Source organism: Schistosoma mansoni, chromosome 6 (assembly GCF_000237925.1).
Source record: "Schistosoma mansoni strain Puerto Rico chromosome 6, complete genome".
In the NCBI taxonomy this organism is placed as follows: Eukaryota; Metazoa; Platyhelminthes; class Trematoda; order Strigeidida; family Schistosomatidae; genus Schistosoma; species Schistosoma mansoni.
In genome coordinates, this window is record NC_031500.1 from 17,883,635 (window position 1) to 17,906,139 (window position 22,505).

General features: G+C 38.2%; 2 protein-coding genes across 2 annotated transcripts in view; one reads left to right on the forward strand and one right to left on the reverse strand.

The window, feature by feature from the left end:
• Smp_009420.1 (hypothetical protein) overlaps nucleotides 1-10,494 on the forward strand; it is a 27,732-nt gene extending 17,238 nt beyond the window's left edge. The window contains exons 2-4 of the mRNA XM_018798466.1: nucleotides 5,507-5,620; nucleotides 5,661-5,884; nucleotides 9,976-10,494. Of these exons, the coding sequence (XP_018653405.1) occupies nucleotides 5,509-5,620; nucleotides 5,661-5,884; nucleotides 9,976-10,407 (768 nt within the window). The 5' untranslated portion in view covers nucleotides 5,507-5,508 and the 3' untranslated portion in view covers nucleotides 10,408-10,494. The remainder of the gene's footprint in view (nucleotides 1-5,506; nucleotides 5,621-5,660; nucleotides 5,885-9,975) is intronic.
• A 4,902-nt stretch (nucleotides 10,495-15,396) lies between these two features.
• Smp_127160 (putative cytochrome b5) overlaps nucleotides 15,397-22,505 on the reverse strand; it is a gene marked incomplete at its 3' end in the record, with an annotated part of 23,159 nt that continues 16,050 nt past the window's right edge. Inside the window, exons 8-12 of the mRNA XM_018798467.1 lie at nucleotides 21,405-21,554; nucleotides 19,447-19,611; nucleotides 17,727-17,976; nucleotides 16,771-16,968; nucleotides 15,397-15,451 (exon numbers count right to left, since the gene is read on the reverse strand). Of these exons, the coding sequence (XP_018653406.1) occupies nucleotides 15,397-15,451; nucleotides 16,771-16,968; nucleotides 17,727-17,976; nucleotides 19,447-19,611; nucleotides 21,405-21,554 (818 nt within the window). The remainder of the gene's footprint in view (nucleotides 15,452-16,770; nucleotides 16,969-17,726; nucleotides 17,977-19,446; nucleotides 19,612-21,404; nucleotides 21,555-22,505) is intronic.

Genomic DNA, 22,505 nt, shown 5'->3' on the forward strand with positions numbered 1-22,505 from the left:
AATTCTCCCCAGAGCATCTGTCGTTTTTTGTCCTGCAAACTGAGAGGAAGGTCGGGGTTGTCAATAAGGTTCATGATTATGACAGAGTCGTCACGAACCGCAATGATTTTCCCAGGTTTTCCAAGGCGTCTAGGTTTGGTATCTTGTTGTTTGGATGTCGAGGCGCGTTTTCGATTCCTGGGCTCAGTGATGACCGGGCGGACAGTCTTGGGTGTAGACTGTGCGGCCAAAGCATCAATTGATTTACGCACGATACTTGGGACGTTCAGTTTCGGAGGGGACGCTTGGGCTTTATTACTCCTGTTAACGTGAGTCCATCCACCTACAGGATTTTTAGGAACCACTGTCTCATTCAAGGACCGTTCCCCGGGGGACCCAAGTTTACTGAGGGAGTCGATGACAGTCGATGTTAGGATGGTGCTGAGTTTCAACACATCATCACTCGTGCTGTTAACAGCACCGTTGATATCCGACCTGTCAGTATCCTTTTTCTTATTTGCCCTATGCGTTCCAGCTTTGTTACCCGTCATGATGATATCATTTACCGAATTCTTAGACAACTTATCTCTCAGACCTGTCAGTAAAGTAATGATAGTACCCAACATAACTACCGTATCGGCGTTGCAGGTAACACATACCCACCTACGATCAGACTTGCTGAGTCTGCTATAGGCTGCTGCTGTTAGATCTGTACATGCTTCATGGAACCAACCTTTACAGTTGTCACATTGCATGCCAGATGTAACGGCAAAACGGCAACCAGGTCTCTTGCATGAATTTTTCATGGCTAGTGATTTAGACTGTCTTAAAAATATAAGCAGTAAATTTAGGACCGATAAAAAAACACACAGTAAACAAAAACGATCAAAAATGTATAAAAACAGTTAACGATAAGCTAAAGCTAGCCTTTACGTGAAAACTATAAAAAAAAACCGATAGTGAGCTGAGGCAAAACCACAGTTAACTATTAATTTGAGTGAAACACAAAAAAGAAGTAATCTACCGAACGTATAGCTCAGAATAGATTCTTTGGATTGGATATGATACTTTTGTTGCGTAAGAACACAGCAAAAGTTTGAGAAATGTAAATCACGTTAGGACTAAACTTCCCGTTCGAATAGCGCGCGTTTTCAGAAGCCTATCGTACTGTATTCATGATCATCCTATCACCCGGAAAAAAGCTTAAGGTTTGAACATCTTGCGAATGCGCAATTTACAACTAATCGAGTAATTGGTATACCAGGTCAAGTTACGAAGCAACGAAAGAGCCAAGTTATACACTACAAAACACAGAAAGCTAAATTAACACTTTTCGCATTGATTTTGAGAATTTGCTGCAGCAAAACAAGGCTGAAATATGAGAAAACCCGATGTTCGTTCAATCCAACGAACACTCAAAAGACACTCAACAGACACTCAACAGACACTCAACGACTGAAATGCGGAATGACCGCCTCTTGTCAGGTCGTCCAAGGTCGTTAAAACGAAACGGCGGGCGGCTTTGAAAAGCTCTGACTTTTTTTGCCGTGCCAGTAAGACCTGTTTTGTATTCACAAGTATGTTTTGATGGTGTGGTAATTTTTCAGTCTCTAAGATTTTATCAGATGGAATTCAATACATTCTTGGGCGATTCAGTAAAAGATGAGATTGACTTTCGCATAAACCTTTTTTTCCATTCAGAGCTTGCCTAATTAGGCAATAGTGAGTAAATATTATAAATAGTGAGTAAACAGTTAATATTCTACTCACTATTTAGCTCAGTATTTATGCTCATTGACTATATTAAAAGGTTTAGTAGGTCACTGATTTTGCTGGACGGTATTGCAATTCCACTGTGCACGTACTCAAGGAAAAAAGGGGTAAATGAGTGTGAAGGCGAAATAATGAGGAATCGTGCCGAAATGTCTTTTTCGCCTGCCTGGGGGAAATATTGCGGATTTCCCCCTTAATGTCTCTGTGTTTTAAGTGCCGCTGAATTACCTACTTTTCGCCTAAATTTACACCGAATTATCTACTTTTCTCTTCAATATACACCGATCCATCTAATTTTGATCAAACTTTTAACACACCTTTGGCATAACCCTAAATGTCTCTTGTGTTCGCCTTTATTTCCATAACACCACACAACAATTGCAATCGACGTTAAAAATGTATTGAAAAGAAAAAACGTCATATTTTGCAGCATTGTGAGCAGTTGGCAGATGCTAGAGCATCAATCGTTATGTATTTTAATTGTATTTGCCAATTATGGTTGTAATTTGAAAAGATCTACAAAAGAAAAAAACAGATGTTTTATTAATTAGGCACTTGTACTTAATTGCAAGTGCATTTAAAATCAAATAGGCTTTCTCAAAACTTAGTCAAAAGTTTCCTATGCAAATAGAAAAGTAAGCACATGTTTGAAAAAAACATTTATTGCAAACGGTGTCGAACATAATAAACATTCCACAGATTATTTCTCTTCGTAACACCCGTTCGACTGTTGAGAATCAAAATAATCTTGGGAATTCTGAAATTTAAAGAAAACTTTACAACGATATGTAAATTATATTTTTTTTACACAATTACCTACGTGAAGCTTTACTTACGTTTATATTAGTTAACACTGAGTACTGTACCTATAGAACACTAGATAATAATTATCACTTCAAATTACTACATACATGTTCTGATTTTCTTCGATGACGCTTTCGTAATTTGTCTCTCATTTCGTGAAAACAACCTTGTGTCGCGATGTCGTACAGTTTCGCAAGGTCTTTTTCGTTGACCAGCGATGACAGGAACCGATTAGTTAATACACCCGAAGTTTCAAAAATACATCCTACTTCGTATGTAGCCGTAAAACCTGCACTTCTGAAGTGCCCTTTTTTCGATGAAGTTTGAAGTAGCGTGAAATGACTGGCAACTTCAGGTGGCATGATGCATGACAAAACATAGTACACCGACGTTCTAGGATTATCATTCATTAAACACTTCAACATGGCCATCTGTAATACGAACAAATGGTCAAATTAGTTTTGTTGACTTACAAATCTGTCCCTTATGTCTTCCTACTGAAGACAAGTGCTCAATGTTCCCAGTTCCTCTTCAGATGACAAAGGGAACTGTTGACTTAATAGTCCGCAATCAAATTTCCGTGGATGTTCACGCTCACCAGACTTCATATTTGCACTCAAGTCAGAAATACCTGACGATATGTTCTGCAGCACAGCATGGAGTCTATCAAATCTGAAAAACTTAACTTGATCGTACAAGTGGCTTACTCAGCCGCTAATGCACTGCCTACACGCCTAGATTCGAACGTTGATGGCAACGTATCCAATTGTGTCGAACTACCTAAGCCACATCTACAAAGTAAAGAAGCCTACTTGACAATCGGCGAGGCCACACTGTCGAATAACCGAAATTTAGGATATTGGACGTGGCTATTTCCAGCCTGTATCTCAGCCACATCCATGTCAACGGAATTGAAAGGAAACCCTTCTTTCCGTTTCAATGCACCTTCGCAAAATATTATTAAGATTATTGTACTGACCTCTTTGGCTTCTCAGTGTTTAGTGGCAAGGTGTTTTCGTCCGTCGAACTGTTTGTACGGTAAACATCTAATTTTTTGAAGGAAACCAACAAGTCCTTTGCAGACTGGAGGCTATCTATAGGAAATGATCGTTTTTATGTTTGTGACTCACCGCACTCGTGTATAACCTTACACTTCGGGACTGACCAATTGTCATGAGGTTTGTCACTGTTTTGCATCTGCATATCAAAAAGCTCCGTTGGATAGTTTATTTATTTAGATACATAAACATTGGTACAAGGAGGCACCAAATAGATATGCTCGACATAAGTCATTCGATATGTGTAAGGGCTGGGATACTATCCGAGTGCTCAAACCAAAATAGGCGGTTTTCTTAGGAAGCCACACCCCGAGCCTTTGACTTAGAGGTCTAATACACAAGGTTGTTATAATTGTATTTTGCTATATAAACGACCCAGCTGTTCCTATTGCTTAGTATTCTTATACAATGACATTCAACAAGACCCCAAAATCAGAACACGTTGAACAGGAATCACTAGTTTGAATAACGTTCATATATTTATAGCATATAAATAAGAAGCTTCTAGATTTTTCTCCAATAATTTGCCAGGGCTTATTGGTTTGGAATTAGCCAATCAGTGCGCAGCAACACCATCATGCATGAAACATGCTTTAATCCAATCTATGTCCCGCTAACAAAGGTAGTGGATCAACGTCAGGAGATGCAATCTCATGGTAGCCGGTGACCGATAGTTGGTTTATGCGTCATTTGTTCCGTCAGGATCGTGGAGCCCATGTGCAACATCCGTTTGGAATCAGAGTTTTTTAACTACCCCAAGTGGACCCCTCATATCCACCAACCCGGTTAAAGCGCCTGACATTCGCTTTTTGTCCTCTCATTTTCGTAAACAACCGCCGCGAAAAGGCAGTGAGTAGGACTTCCCTGGGAGTTGTCTGCATGTGATCATGTGAGAGCATTTCTAGAGGGATAGCGAACTCTCCCCACTCTCGGTCGTACCAGGGCATTTGGGGGAAAATAATACTCCGTGCGCAGACGAAGTAGGAGAAAATGAGATAAGACTCATTGTATTGTACCTCCTCACGGAAATCTTTAGTAAAAGGAGAAAGATTTATCCTCAAATGAGGAGACACCAGAGTTGGCTAGAAACAAAGTCCTTTCCCCACAACACTGCTTGATTGCAGTCATAAGCTGCTTCTTGCTTGGTACGTCTGCAATCAAGTATTGTTTGTTAGAGGGCAAAATATTAAATAGTGGGTAAGGAAATGGTTTATGGTCATACTTTCAGTACAAGTAAAACAAAATACATTCACATAAAAGTATGTAACAATGGAACAATAACTAAATAATGAACACAATTAAGGGCAATACTTTTACGGCCGATATCCTTAATGGAAACCCATTTGTGTTCATGACTAACCACCAAGCACATGAATATTCTTATATCACTAGGAAAGAAGGGGTCTTTAAAGTAATTGCATGAGTCTGTGAATTACCTGAATTTCATTAATCCATTCTCCCTTACATCAGTGACTAAATGAGGCTTTCCGTGTACTAGTACCACATTATCCGGCTGAAACAAAGTTATTTTAGTATTCTTGTTTGCATGGGTCCACCTTACCGGCTATTGAGGTACTATGAATCAAAATGTTCACTTGAAGCCTATCACAGAAAAACATTTTCTCTCCGAAACGCTGAGTTGCTTACTTGGCAACAGCATACCCGCTATACACTGATTTCTTGATTTGTCTCGAAGGGGAATGCACGAACACCGTCAGGAAGGTGCGGCAACAAATGCACATTATAAACTAAGTTTTCGGACCCATAACACCATTCATATCTTAACATATATGTTGTGATCCAAATCCATAACTTGTCTTATTTAATAATAACCCTTAAAGAACAACAACCACCAATGTTTGCTAATTATTGCATATTTTGCTTTTGTCTAGAAATGACTGATTCCGGGATTTTAAGCTTCAAGACGCCCGAGGAAATGCATGACTATATGAAAAATCTGGGATTGGGTTTTGAATATAGTTGTATACGTGAAAACAATCCCGTCAGTGAGTAGGTTGTGTTCAACTCTCTAAAGTTTTCATAAAGGTTGTCATTCATGGGCACTATGGTGCAGTAATTATAAAAAGCTAGTTACCAACGGTGCAGACATTCTGAAAGAAAATTGCTTCAAGCGTAATTATGGAGACAGTTGCTATCGATATGGGTCATTAAAAGTCATTGGCGATAGAGGTATATTGCGAGATCCAGTCGAGGCTTTCCGTGCATTCGAACATGGTTGTAAGGCAGGAAAACAGGGGAAATGTTGTCAAGTATGTTGAAAGTTTTGTCTATGAGTTTTTAAGGCCAAATATTTAATATCTTTCTGTTTAATCTGCATTACCATTCAGATGACAAAACACTGTTTGCAAAGAAAAAGTTATCTCGCCACTTTATCTGACAACAATGGGGCGGCGATCTTGAGTTCTTAATTCTTATGAATTGTCAAGAACACACTTAAATGATGTTTATATTTCACTTTGTAGATAGTCATGATCTTGTCGCCCGTGCTATGATTGAATTTCTGCTGTGATAACTGATCTTGGAATAAGAAATTGTTAATTGTATAGATTACTGGACAAATTTCAAGTTTTTGAAAAGGTTTAGATCATATTTTCACCACATATGATGTAAATCTCATTAATCCGCATGAGCCTTAGTATAACTATCTACTTCTTAAAAGATTTTCTTCCTATATGTACTTTAATGTTTAGTTCAAGTTCAGTATGTAGTATTACACCAAAATATCACCTCACTATGTCCCTTCCCAGCTTACTATTTCATGATACCATATGTTGAACGTGTTTCAAGCCGTGGTGGGGGTATTGTTTACGAAATTGAGAGGACGAAAAGCGAATGCCGGCACTTTAACCGGGTTGGTGGACACGGAGAGTCCACCTAGGGGAGTTGGAAAACCCTGATTCCAAACCAATGGTGCACATGGCCTAGCTCCAGTTACCTAAGGGAACAAATGGCGTATGAATCAATCGTTGGTCGCCGTCTACCATGGGACTGCATCCCCCGACGTTGCTTTACTGCCTTGTCAATCAAACCTTTAGGTCAGAGGCTCCGGGTGTGGTCCCCTAAGAAAACCACCTGCTTCAGTTTGGGCACCTGGGCGGTATCACAGCCCTCACACAAATCTAATGAGTGCTTCCTTGTACCAATATTTATATGTTTAAATAAATGAATAAATAAAAACGGTTTGTTGATGGACCTTTTTACAATTTTCAGTGAAATATTCGGGTCAAAAGATTTTGAAACGATTAAAGCATCTTGAATAGATCAAAAACAATTATATCTCAAGGACTTTCGGTTAACCGATGCTCACGCAGATAGTGAATTCTCATCGTAATATGAACACGAGGACCACATAGATTACTTAAACCCCACTATAAAACTATATAATAGTGAGGCTCGTGACCGCACTTGATTAGTTGTCCGGAGTTGATCCAGTCACAGTAGTTACAAGGGGATGTAATTTATTTGGACAGTATATTAGAAAACAAACTACCTAATCTGTTGAAAATACGGAATCCCTAAAATAACTCGTATAACTTACCTGAGTAATTTATTTTATATAGACTTGAGCTTAGTGTCTTTCGAGCCTAAATATCTTACGTTGCTAGTTTCCTGTTTCCATCCTTCTGCTTAAATGAACGCTGTTACCTATGTGCTTCGCTTGTGTTTTTTACCCTATCCCTAGTGTGGTTATTTGTTTATGTTATGTATTTGAACACATAAATATTAGTACAAGGGGGCACCAGATATATATGCACCACACAGAGGAATGAGAATGGGAAGAGAAAAAGAAGTCAAGGTGCGCATAAGGAAAAAAAGAAAGAACAATAACAACCACGGGTTAGTGTTTATCAGTGTAATAATAAAAATAATAATGGGGGAAACGAGAAGGTACAACTAGAAGGATTCTTTCAGTTAAAGGGTTTACAACCACTTTTTATGAAAAAAGTAAGGGAATGTTACGGGCAGGATCGCCAATGGCTTCTATTCTGAGCCATATCTGATAACGTCTCTAGCCACAGTGATGCACCATCTCTCGGACCCCAACCAGGGAGTCGTGAAGGACTAACAGAAGCTAGCCCTTTGCAGCTTTATTTCTTACCACACCATGTCATACAATGACCACCTCTCTACTTTTTCCAACCAGTCCCAGGGTCGGCAAATAATGCACGACGTGGAAGCCTCTGGGACGACATTCGTAAAACATGTCCAAGCCACCGAAGTCGATGTTTCATTATGGCGACACCAATTGGATTATCCTCTCTGTGCCCGAACACACGATGCCGAACCTCTGCATTACTAACATGGTGTTGCCACTGGATGTCAGCGATCCTTCGGAGACAACGATGATCGAACACAGAGAGTCATCTAACATCCTCAACTCGGAGAGGCCAGGTTTCACAAGCATAGAGACTGGGCAACCCTGCCTAACCCTACTGCTTGAAAGGAACAATGGAGAAAAGTGGTTGTATGCCCTCACTCTGCCTGAGGTGTTTGTATACAGGGCATTTTAGATGTTAATAAAATTCTCAGACACACCCTTCTTCAAAAGACAGTCCCAGAGAACAGTCCTGCCCAGCGAATCAAAGGCAGCTCTAATATCAAGAAACACTACGATTGTCGGCCCGTGATAAGTATGACGGTGTTCAAACATTTAACAGAGGCTGAAGATGTGATCAATGCATCCTCGACCAGAACGAAAACCAACCTGCTCTTCGTGACACAATCTCGGATTTTCAACAACCTACGAAGAATGACAGAAGCCAATAGTTTAGACGCAATCGGAAGTAGATATATATATGCGCCACACAAATCTAATTTGATTTGTGTGAGGTCTGTGATACTGCTCGGGTGCCCAAACCGAAGCAGGTGGTTTTCTTAGGAGGCCACTCCTCGAACCTTTGACCTGAAGGTTTAATCCAAATGGCAGTAGAGCAACGTCATTGAGATGCAGTCCCTTGGAAGCCGATGACTAACAATAGGTTTATACGCCACTTGTTTCCTCAGGATACTGGAGCCCATGTGCACCATTCGTTTGGAATCAGAGTTTTCCAACTACCCTAAGTGAGTCCGTTGTATCCATCAACCCAGCTAAAGCGCCGGACATTCGCTTTTCGTCCTCGATTTCTTAAACAACACTCCCATGGCAAGAAGGCAGTGAGTAGGAATTCCCTGGCAGAGAATGTATACGTGTGACCATGTGAGAGCATTTCTAGAGAGAGAAGGAACTCTCCCCACTCTCGGCTGTACCACGGTAACTGAGGCAGTGAATAAATACATTAGTATACTATCATTAACTGGACAGAAAAATGCAAACAATTTGTTAATCGGTTGCAAGCTTTGTGCCTGGTATGACACCACGGTGTATTCACAGATATAACGACTCAACATTCCTGTTCTCAGCCTTAACATTAGCCATCAGACAGGATTTAAGTAGTCAGATCAGCACCACAAGTTTATTTGTTACTACTGTTATCAGAATGAGGTCTGTTTTGCATAGTTTAGAAACCTCAGACTAGCAACTTGAATATTCATTGCTTATAGTTGATTCTGGTTGAAGATTTCCCGAGAAAACAAATGACTGACTTTTCCGATTTCTGTTCCTTCATTGTAATCCTGGACGTATTCAGCATCTGCTTCATGTAAAAGTGAGCTTCTCAGTTATTCCACTGATGATGTACGGGACTGAAAGGCTCCCTTTTGCGTTAGATAAGTGCTGAAGATGTCCAGAATGACGATGAGATCACAGTTAAACCATCTGTCTCCGTGAACACAATATTTTAGTGGCTCTAAATCTGATTACATTTAGGTCGTATTTTGATTGTTATCAAAATGTACATCTCAGCTACCGTCGTATATTTTTTATGGACTTAATTCGCGTTAGTGAATAAGGGAATTAAATACTAGGCCGGATTTTGAATATGTTTATTTCGTACACTCATTGATCTGAACAGACAATCAGGCAAACAAAGCAAGACGAAATGATGCGCAATTTGATTTAAACTTGATTTAACCAAACGTGATTCAATATTTATAGTCAGATAAAAAATAAGTTACAGACACGTAATGAATAGGGTAAGCAATCTATACACATACGATTGTATGAAAACAGTCAGGGTTGATAAGCGAATAGGTGAGGAGGTTGAAATCTAGCTTGACATAGTACCAACCACTACAGTATTGCCAAAAGCATCTATCTGAGCTGCAAATCTTCTGTAGCATTTTTCTAAGCAAATATTTTATAAGACTTTTACTCCATCAGCTCTTAATAGTTACCGTAGTTTTGATAAATTCACTTTCTGTAAAACAAATTTCTGCCTTCTATTTTCCTTTTATGAAACAGGCTGCTGGGCGCCTAGTTGCTGATGGTATAGCTAGTCATGCACCAAATTTATCTGTTGCAATGCCACTATTCGAATTAGGTTGTCAAAATAAAGTACCAGAAAGTTGTTTTCATCTTGGTGGTGCAGCAATGGTATTAGCTAAAGATAATGACAAATCAACTAATTCAGAAAAGTCTCCTAATCCTACTGGTAGTAATGATAGTAATCGTCTACGTGTTGAAGCATTCAAAGCATGGATGGAGGGTTGTAAATTGGGTCATGAACTCTGTTGTCGTAATATTGCAAAAATGTACTCCAATGGTGATGGTGTTGAAATAGATGAATTGAAAGCAAAAGAATTCCTATTAAAAGCTGATCAACTGGCGACACATAACAACGTAACACATACTTCTACTACTACTACTACTGCTGTGAATAAAACTAGTACATAATCATTTGTATAATAATAATCACAATCATTTTTGTATTTATCTCCCTGACCCTCACTAAAACGATTAGAATAAATTTTAGATTACTTGGCTGCTTTTTCTTCCATTTTATATTTAGATGACAAGAGTGTTGATGTTAAAAGTCAACCGGTACTACCATACTTTCAGTTGGATAGCGAATAACTTTTTTCTTGGCTATTCTAAATATCTCGTTACAGGAGTGTTTAATTATATGAAGCATTGAGATGTAGTCTGATAATTGACTTTTCTGTCGAAATTTCCATTGGTTCCCAAATATTGATTTATGATGACTACGATTATCAGTTTTCATAGATGTTGGACAATTATTATTTCGTGGATTGGTTGAGGTTAGACATTAACACCGCTGGATGCCGGCTCAGTGGTCTATTGGTTAAGTGTTCTGGCGCGAAACTGGTAGGTCCTGGATTCGAATCTCACTCGCAAGGCGGGATCGTGGATGCGCACTGCTTAGGAGTCCCACAATAGTGCTTCCAGGTTTCCCATGGTAGTTTAGCTTCAATTGACTGATGATCTCAACTATATAAAAAATATTACTGAATCAGTTTCAAGGTTTTTAAGTTAATTTACAACTTATAGTTAAGACTTATTAGCGAGCATATTTAACTACAGGTTAGTGATGTGATGAATAGAGAGGAAGCAAAGACATTATCTGAAGAGAATATGGTTTTACTCTGTGAACTAGATGATATAATTTTTACTGGTTGATTATTTATTTCTATTTAATACGCGTAAAATCTGGCATGGCTAGACACCGAAAACAGCATATATCACACGAAACAAAACGTTTGGACTGGGATATTTCCTATACGTTCAAACCGAAACAATCTGCTTCCTTAGAGGGCCACTATCCGAGACTTCGATCTAAAGGTTTAATCCTTAGGGCATTTGGGCAAGACTGCCCCAGGATCTCGGAGCTTATGTACACCATGGACCCTTGGTATTCGTCAGCCCAGTGTGAATACCGAACGTTCGCTTCTCGTCCTCTCAATTTCTCAAACATCATATCCGCCGCATGAGTAGGACTTCCTTGTCACGGGTTATAAACACATGGTCATGTGAGAGTGCTTTAAGAGGGAAAGACGCTTCTCTCCACCGTTGGCCATATCAGCTATATGTGTACCGCCAATAATGACTACAATTTGGAAACATAACCAAGCTAGCGTTTCTTGGTTCAAGCATTTTTAATACTTGACAATCAATCCCGACCCTTTTGTCGTCAACAGAGATTGTGAACGGTTCAAGTTGCGCTCATTGACAAAATACCAATTTGAATGCCTAATATTCTTCAAAGCTCTCCAGTCATCACAAGATGCTGAGATTAAAACTAGACTTTTGACTCGACTGGATCAAGTTCGAAACATCACACTCAGGACGTTGACAGATTAGTGTAAACGGCTACAAAACATCAGACACGACCTGCAGTAGTGTCAATGCGTATGGAAGGTCTAAGGGAGCTGGAGAATCCTGATTGCGAACAAATTGTTCACATGAGCTCCAGGATCGTCAGGGGACAAATGGGGTATGAAATAATTGTCGGTCACCAGCTACCATGGGACCGTATCTCCTGACGTTGCTCCACTGCCTTGTGGATCAGATCTTTAGGTCAAAGGCTCCAGGTGTGGCTTTCTAAGAAAACCACCTGCTTCGATCTGGGCACCCGGACAGTATCACAGCCCACACAAAAATCAAGTGACTTATGCGGCACATATGTATTTGGTGTCCTTTTTTACCAATATTTATGTGTTCAAATAAATAGTATCAATGCTATTACTAGGTTGAAATCTCAGAAGCCAATAACAGCTTGTAACAAACCAACGACTGCCTGCTAATAATGCAATGATTGGGATTACGTACGATTCTGTCCATTTACGAAGCATGAATGTCAGGTGTGCAACAGTCATGGACATAAAGAAGGTCATTGTCCACCAAATCGTAAGTCCCAGCCCAAGAACAAACATAAACATCCTCAACATGTGGTGAAATCAGCTGACTCTAAATCTCTCTCTGTGGTAGAAATCTTTCAAACATACTATGACATGCTACTATCCAGATTAACGGTATATTAGCTCGTGTTCAAATTGACACGGCATTTGATTTCATCCCAGTGTCTAGAGAAACGTATAACCTGCTTGGGAAACTACCAATGAAACCATGTAACGAAACTGCTAAAAGCGAATCTGGAGGAGTGCTAAGACTGGTTGGCAAATTACAATGTGAATTTTCTCACAATGGAACTAACTGTACAGGAATACGTTATTTAACAAAGCTGCCAAACCTTGGTCTTAGATATGCTAGAAAAACTTGGAATAACGGATTAACAGTGTCTGCAACGTGTCGTGTTCATCATTGGATACCCCGGTACTTGAAGAAAGACAGTTGAAAGGTTGCTAGAAAAATTGAAGAGGAAGTTTGCCTGTTTTTCAGAATAGCCTTGGCCACTGTATCAAGATGAAAGCTCACTTACCAATGAAACCAGATGCCAAACCTATTTTTCAACCGAGACGTCCTGTACCGTATGCTGCTCTTGAATTAGTCGACCAGGAACTCAATCTTTTGCAACAAGCTGATGTAGTCCAACCAGTCAATTACTCTTCACGGGCCGCACCGATCGCAGTGATTATAAAGGCCAATGGAACTAAGCACATATGTGCCGATTTCTCAACCACTTTAAATACTGCATTGGATGTATGTCAATGTTCCCTACCGGTTCCTGAAGACCTGTTTGTTAAGCTTAATGGTGGAACATGTTTCGCGAAAATAGACTTTTCCAATACCTATCTACAAGTGGAAGTAGATGAAGACAGTAGAAAGCTTCTTGCCCTTAACACTCATCGAGGGTTATTTAAATACACCCAGCTACTATCTGGCATGAAGAGAGCACCCTCCATCTTTCAACAAATATTGTATGCGATGCTAACAGGTATATCTGATACAGCAGCTTATCTAGATGATATCATAGTTATGGGTTCAACTAACAGCGAACTTCCTAGTTGACTACATCAGGTTCTTAACCGAGTGTTAGAGTATGGTTTCCAACCACGTGAAGAAAAGTGTAAATCCATACATCCGATTTCTGTGCAAGAAAAGAGTGATACCATTTCTTTATTGCCTAGACGATGTATGAATCGAATGCACAAGTCAGTCACGCGGTTGCAGTTGAACCCTAGCACCAGATCCTACGAATCTGCTCAAAGGGGAGCCATTAGCAGAATATAGATTGGATTAAAGCACACTCAGTGCAGTATTGTGTTGGTGCACCCTGAATGGCTATTTTTATATCTAATCAGCGCTAGTGGATACTTGGAGAAGACTCTAGAATCTCCTCATATAACAACTATAAATATACTAACGTTTTTCTCATTATGCTTCCTTACTTCCATCTACCCTTGTTATTTGGAATATAATTTCGTTCCTGTTCAACCGTGTTTTGATTTGGGGACATATTGAGTGAATTGGTGCCCAATAATACTAAGTAGTAGGAATAGCTGGAGAAATTATAATTGACACGGTTATGTACTGTCGATTGCTTATTATATGTCGTAAATAATTTTAAATATCCTTAATTGTGCGAACACAATAGACACTATGGACACCTTACGAACTGATGTTTGTAATGCATTTCATATATTTTAGTGATATAACAACATTCTGTTTGCATTTTTTTATATAGTTGAGATCAGTCAATTGAAGCTAGACCATCATGGAAAACCTGAAAGCACTGGACGGCCGTTTTGTCCTATTGTGGGACTTCTCAGCAGTGCGCATTCACGATCCCGTACTCGCGAGATTCGAACCCAGGACCTACCAGTCTCGCGCCAGAGCACTTAACCAATAGACCACTGAGCTGACATTCAACGGTGTTAATGTCTAAACTCAACCAATCCACGAAATTGCGCCACCAACTTCCAGTGTACTGAGGTAGATATCTGTCTCTACCTGACATGGATTAGCTCCACTGGTCACGACTTCTCACTACAACTCCAGGAATTACCTCAAGGAGCCAGTCAGTAGTGAGCATCTGATCATTATCAGAAGGGGGGTCTTGTGGAGATTTGAGCAATTATTTTTATATAGTTGAGATCATGAGTTAATTGAAGCTAGATCACCCCCTTCTGATTTTGTTTACAGATAGTTTTGCGCTCTTGATCATCAAATTCTATTCGTGTGATCATCAAAAGCTTCAATAAACAAAAATTAATACCCCTTGTCGGGGGGGGATACTTTTCTTTTGTATCCAATTTAACAAGTAATACAATTTATCTTATATGAATATAATACAAATGAAACAAAAGCACTAAGGAATGGAAATGCAAAAGAATTTTTTTTTAATAGTAACAAACTACTGAAATTGTTTCTAACCTATAGAAATATTTGATCTAAATAACTGAGTTAAAACAAAAATAATCATTCAAATCCACAATAATAATAATAGCTACAACTGTAGTGTGTACTACTGATATCGACAGATTGAAGTAGTATATATCACTAATCGAAAGTGATGGAATGCTTGGCAGCAGAAAGTTGAGAAGATCGAATAGAAGAGAACAAGAACAGAGAGTGATTGATTTGAAAATGAAGGAACAATGAAGTATGAGACAATTGATGGATATTTTGTAAATGAAGTATTTACTGTATAGTTCTCAGATCTCACTTAGAGATTCTATAATTTTGTATTGAAATATATTTAGTTGTCCCCGATTGTGTTCTTGTTCATTTTACAACAGATGGAGATCACTTTACTAAGTGTGTGTCTGTATATCTATTTTTATGTATATATGTACACATTAGCACAAAGTATGATTTCATCATAGTGACATAAATTAGTTGCTATGGGAAATACAGCTCCGAGATTCATGATATATACATGTATCGTCATGGAAGTAAACGAAATAGGAATATGCCATACAATGTACGTGAACTATTACTATGACAGAATACAGCATCTTGTTTTCATCCTTTGAAGATATGTACACGTTCTTTAGGAATAGACCATTGATTTGTTAGTCTAAAATCAATTTAAACAAAGAGGAATAAGAAAGTAAAATTTGACCATTATATAATATACATTCTATGAATATGTTGTTATTCGGTGGTGTCCGAACTCCATAGTGATATGCAATTTTCCTACTCAAGTATACATGTATAATGAAGTAGATGAGATGACCATCCATCGATCAAACGATGGATTTAATGTGCATAAGTTCTGTTCTATTTTATGGATGTGAAGTGTGACCATTAGGAATAGCGGATATATGTAGGTCATTAGTATATCCATTCGTGAGTACCTACCTCCTAAGCATCGCCCGCACTTTTGGGATCACCAAGTGAGCAATGTTGAGGTTAGGGACAGAGTGCAAAGTATAACTGAGGAACTAGTTGATGAGATAGTGGATCTTTACAACCTGAAGTGGCTGGGACATGTATTGTATAAGTCCAACCACCGCCTACCTCGACGAACGTCATCATGCATAGGAGTAAAGTGGAAGAAAGAAAGGAGCAACCAAAACAAGACACGGTATAGGCCCATCAGCTCACTGAAAGTTTAACTGAGTCATAATAACAAGTCTAGACTGTCTGGTTGGAGTCCATGTGATCATCATAACTAACCGTTACAGATTGAGTGATACACTTCCAAAATGGTTCCGAATGGCACAAATGCATTCACTAGCTTAGATCCTGGTTTTCGTTGATATGTATTCTCTGGATGGATTGATTTACTTATGAACAAAATCATCAACGTTATCAGTAGGGATGTGAATTTTCTTGTTGCTGACATACAAGACCAAATTTTTTTAAGGCTTTGTTGATATATATGTAAACTGTAGATCGCTTCGATATTTAAAGTAAATGGGTTGTGCCTGACAGTGGGATTCAGAACGCTTTTTTCCGTTTTGCATGAAATTCATCAACTGCATGTATGTCAGCGGGATATAGATTGTATTAAAACCTGTTTCGTGTAGGATTGTGTTGAAGAACGCTGGTCGGCTATTGACTGATCAAGTAACACTAGCGGGTGCTTGGAAAAGACTCTTATTGCGATTTTAACTCCCATTCAATCTTGTTTACTCGAAATTTAATTACGTTCCCGTTCAATCGTGTTCTGATTTGGGGACTTGTCGAGTGAAGTTAGGTGTCTGAAGAATACTAAACAATAAGAGTTGCTGATTCGTAATAACATAGTTCATAACAATGTGTTTCCTCTTAAATTGTGTAAACCAATATTTGGAACTTTGTAAACACTTCCACAGAAAGAAAAAACGAACAACGTTATCTTTGAATAGTCCTCAAGAATTGATTGAAAGCAATACTATGTAATGTACTCACTTGAAAGCTGTATCATTAAAACCAGATGGACCGCATATTAAACAAATTGTTTGTGATTCAAAGTTGTCAATTATTTCTTTATCAAAACATTGACGACATAATTCATCAGTTATATGTCCATACAACCAATTATTATTATTATCATCATTATCGTCAGATATGCATAATGGTTCAGATAGAACGTGAGTAATTGAAAATCTATAGGAAAACAAAATGATTCACTTTTTCAAATTGTTGTAATAATGTCTAAGAAGAAACGAAAATATGATAAAATAAATCATCTGCTGAAAAAGAACGATTTTAGATCAAAAGGGGTTTTGTGGAGATTTCAATATTTTCATAGTTCAAATCATGAGTCAATTAAAGATAGACTACCATGGATGATTTCTGTGAGGGCTGTGATACTGCCCAGATGCCCACACTGAAGCAGGTGGTTTTCTTAAGAGGCCACACCCGTAGCCTTTGACCTACAGATCTGATCCACAAGGCAGTGGAGCATCGTGAGAAGATACAGTCCCATGGTAGCCGGTGACCAACGATTCATTCATACGCCATTTGTTCCCTCAGGATACTGGAGCCCATGTACACCATTAGTTTTGAATCAGGGACTCCCAGCTCTCCTAGATGGATCCTCCATATCCACCAACCCGGTTAAAGCACCGGACATTCGCTTTTCGTCCTCTCGATTTCTTAAACAACATCTCCATAACAGGAAGGCAGTGAGTAGGACTTCCATAACAGCGTCCGTATACGTATGGCCATCTGAGAGCGTTTCGAGTGGGATAGCGGACTCTCCGCACTCTCGGCCGTACCAGGGCATTTGAGAGCGCATTATTGCTCTGTCCGAAGTTTAGCAATGAGTACGGTATTAACTAATAATTGACATCAGTATGTATCCAACTGATTAATAGCAAAGTTCTGATTGTATAAATCTTAGGAATAATTATTAAACTTACTTATTTGGGAAATGATTATGTAATGATGCAAAATAAGAAACTAATATTTGATCAATTTGACTACGAATAAAATGAATTAGATGTAATTTAAACGTTTGTAAATTTGGACGATTCCCAGTAAATAAATAATGAATTATACGTAGCATGGGTGTTATACCACTACCTCCGGCTAACATGATAACATAGGATAGTTTTGATTCATTATTATTATGATAAATGATTGGTTTGATTAGATTACTATTGAAATTACCTATTGGTAGGCTTACTTCAATAGTATCATCTATTGAAAATTAAAAAAAGAAAAAGAAAAATATTTAATTAAACAAGGAAAATAGATAAATATTATATAGGTAAGATCATGAGTCAATTAAAGCTAGACCATCAAGGAAAACCTGGAAACACTGGACGGCCGTTTCCTCCTATTGTGAGACTCCTCAACAGTACGCATCCACGACCTTGCCTTGCGAGATTCAAACCTGGGATCTAACAGTTTCGCTCCAGAGCACTTAACCGATTATTATAGAATTATATCGAATTCAATCATAATAAAATGTTTATCACTTTAGTTGAAGTAATATGTGTGAAAACTCTGTCTGTAGCCGCTCTGGGAGCTACTGTTGGTCCGAAACCCGGATAAAGGAGGAGGGTTAGGCATGGGGGTTAGCAACCTCATCCTGTAGAAAACTAACTCGCTACAAAAAACGCTGACCAGCAACAAATATTCAAACCATTGAAACTTTTCCCTGGGAGTCAGAACATCTTCATTTATAAGAGTTATGACGCCTCATAGTGAAAGCCGAGTACCTTCGGAAGCCACGAGGCCGATGCTCCTTCTGACAACCAGAGGAATCATTTATCTAGGTACATGGAATGCTCGTGGGAGTCTTCCGAATTGCTGCAGAATATGTGTGAAAGGATAGATTTAGAATTAATCACAGTAGAGTAAATGAATTCATTCTTTGTCTTTGTTATATCCCGTAGAGAATTATGAATGGTAACTCTGAGGACTATCTATGGACAAATGTGATATGTATATTTTCTATTGTATAATTGTTAACTAACTAAACTATTCATATTCGTGTTCCTCTTATTATAAGCTTTATTTTGACCCATAGACTGTTATTATACAATTTACCATTCTTGAGTTATCCCTGGTCTATTCATTACTGTTCCCCCTATTCACTGCCACATTTGGCCAAATCTTGTACACATGTTATTTTCTATTTTATTGGTACGATGTGGTTAATTTGTTTGGTATATAAACCCAGTATGTTTGACAATAATGATCCATATTGCAGAGGCTGTTATTGGTGTTCTAGACTTAACTGGCTGGGCTAAGCAGAAAGAAGGACTGATAAGTACTCAAGACTGCTCGTACGGCCTTTGTGTATCATTTCTCCGATCGATAATTCGCTCTTCTCTCATTGGCGGGAATCAGCAAGTTCATATATCAAACAGGGCACGCACGCACTCACACGTTATAACAATTACTTATATCTACCGATATAAGTATTACACATCACAATAGGGAAAACATTATCATAACTTGTCATGATGGCCAGTATGCTATTAAGACATCAGTCAATTATAATTACCTTAAGATATTCTATATATAGACAATATGGCAACTTGGACCGATGCATATATATGCCTAGTCCTACGTTGGAGCTGACTGACTGATTAACTGAGACAATATGAAAAAGAACAAGGAATAACTTACTTGCAGATAGATTATTCACAAGTTTAGAAAATTCACCATCTGGATAGATTTTAATTAACAAACAAAATTTCTTTGCACTTTTTTCTTGTTGACAATCATTATTGATAATTGATGTGAATGTCAAATCATTACATACTGGTGTATAAGGTCTGATTACATAATTACCTGAATGGGGGGAGTAACAAATACAAACAATATGAAATGAATCAATAATAATGATAGTAAATAATAATAAATAATGATGGCGGCCTATGCTCCTCCACGAGGGGTAACAGCCGTAAGTAAGTAAGTAATACTGTAACTACCCAGAAACCAATTGTAAATACAATGATATCAGTTCATAAAAACATCTACTGTGAATTAAACTAACATTGGAATGTACAGAATTCTCAATTGAGTTTCCAGAGTTGAGTGTAAGCGATTAAAAGGATTCTACATAGTTAAGATCATGAGTCAATTGAAGCTAGATCACCGTGGAAAACCTGAAACCACTGGACGGCCGTTTCGTCCTATTGTGGGACTCCTCAGCAGTGCGCATTCACGATCCCGTACTCGCGAGATTCGAACCCAGGACCTACCAGTCTCACGGCAGAGCATTCAACCGATAGATCACTGAGCCGGCATCCAGCGGTGTTCATGTCTAACCCCAACCAATCCACGAAATTGCGTGACCAACTTCCATTGTACTGAAGTAGATACCTGTCTCTACCTGACATGGATTAGCTCCACTGGCCACGATTAAAAGAATCTTAGATCTATCTCATTTTAAATCATTTATTGAATTTCAGGCGTAACATGTTTCATTTATTACTGTATTTAGTACACCAGCCATGAGTAATACTACTAACACTTCAACTATTTCGTTTAATATCTAGTTGATTTATTCTCTCATTATACTGCAGTAAATTATAATACCCTACATTGTTACTACCCAGTAACCAATTGTAAATACATTTCAGTCTTATATGAGGTCAGTTGCGGCTCAGATATCTCAGTAATAATATCTCTGATTGTAAAGCTGGGTGACATAGGATCGAATCCATCAGGGAGCATTAGTTATCTCAAAGATTACAGGTACATCTTACTGATGAGTGCTGAATCGCAAGAAACTTTAGGTTCAGAGTTTCTTATCGACTATTTGCAACTATTGGGATGATCCTGCAAATTTCTCGCAATCGACATGACAAGCTCAGGATACATTAAGAAGCATTCTAACCAATCAGCGTTTGATTAGAAGTTTTGCTAGAAATATCACGAAAATGAAAAGTCACATGTAGAGGTTCTGATTGGCTGATAACTACACTGCTACTATGTTGAGTAGTATTCTGGATTTTCAGTAAACCCAAGGACTTCTAAAATACTATAAAAACCCTTTTTTTTCTGTACTTAAACGAGCCTTTGGAGTAGTGTGCTTCTCACATATTTTACGCCTTTTCTCTCGTGTTCAAGTCGCTGTGTAGTTCTAGCATGGGGTTTACGAGACTAGCTTAAGATCCGAATATAGCGTTCAATCAGTAAGACGTATCAGTGGCGACGGGGAAAAACGACAATAAACAAGACGTATCAGCAACCATCACCTTACATTTCAACATAGTGCACACCCATGTCTAGTTACTCAGACTAGTATTCACTTGTAACTTGATTGATAGAATTCTATCTGCACTAAGAAGGGCCTGAAAAATATGACATTGGTAACTACTTAGCAACCAATAAATGATAAGTACTATTGATTCATTTACATTCTATCAGTCAGTATATATATCCATCTTTGAATTTCGCGGGAAAACTCAAAAATAACTTACTCAAATGTGATTGGTTCAATTCTAATGCCTTATTTTCATCCCTAATATAAACCAAATAGAATAGTTAGATATCAATCTCAGTTAAGCCTATAATCATTATGATTCCATTCTCTACTTACAATTAATTAAATTAATTAATCATTGAATAACTCTTACCTTCAGAATCTTTTAAACGGACATTGACATGATATCCAATAGGTATATTAATAGTTACCTCTGTTACTGGCCAATTTATACATAATAATCGATAGCAACTATTATGTAACCAATAAGATTCAATGATATGACAAACATAAAATACTTCATCTATGAATAGAGAATAAACAAAGAATAGAAGGATAACAATATAATGATGGAAATAGAAAGGATAGAAAGAAATTAGGTCATAATGATTAGATATTATTGAATAAATAATTGCAAGTTGAAATTTTAAAAAAGATGAATAGGTGGTTAACAGTGGAATCCAAGATGCGCTTCGCTTCATCTTATTTGAGATTCGACAGCTGGATGTATTTGCATCTTGGAGTTGATGTTCACTTAAGGATTGGAACCCAGTACTGTTCGCTTTAAACGACATTACGTTATCCACTTAGATAATTGGGTCCTGATAGCTATTTGCTTGTACAATGGAGTGAAGTTTTAAACTCTTCCGATCTTGTTATTTAGGGACAAAATGCGCGTCCTGGATTCCACTGCTCGCCACTGCCCACCTTTGCTTAGAATACTTGTGAATTAAAACAATATCGAGACAATACGCCCAGTATACACATATGCCAATAAGAGACTGATCAATTGCAGTCCTAAACATCAATGAGAAGATTCAAGTAAACAAAAAGGAACTTAAGTCAGATTTCGTTTATTTACATGTAACAATATTTTCTTCACTGTTTATTTGGCTTTCTTTCAAGGAGGATTTGATAATTTGAAATTAAGAAATTGTTTAAGGAAATGCAGGTAAATAATACGAATAATTAATACAGTTGTTAAGAAACGGGTACTAGTTAAGGATGGTAAATCGATTGATGAAGTAGTGAAACTTCATTAGTTGAGATGGCTTGGACACATGTTACGTATGCCCAACCACCAACGAATAGTTTACATATGTATAATTCATAGTAGAAAGCATGAGTCAATTGAAGCTAGATCACCATGGAAAACCTGGAAACACTGGACGGCCGTTTCGTCCTATTATGGGACTCCTCAGCAGTGCGCATCCACGAACCCAGGACCTACCAGTCTCGAGCTTCAATTGACTCA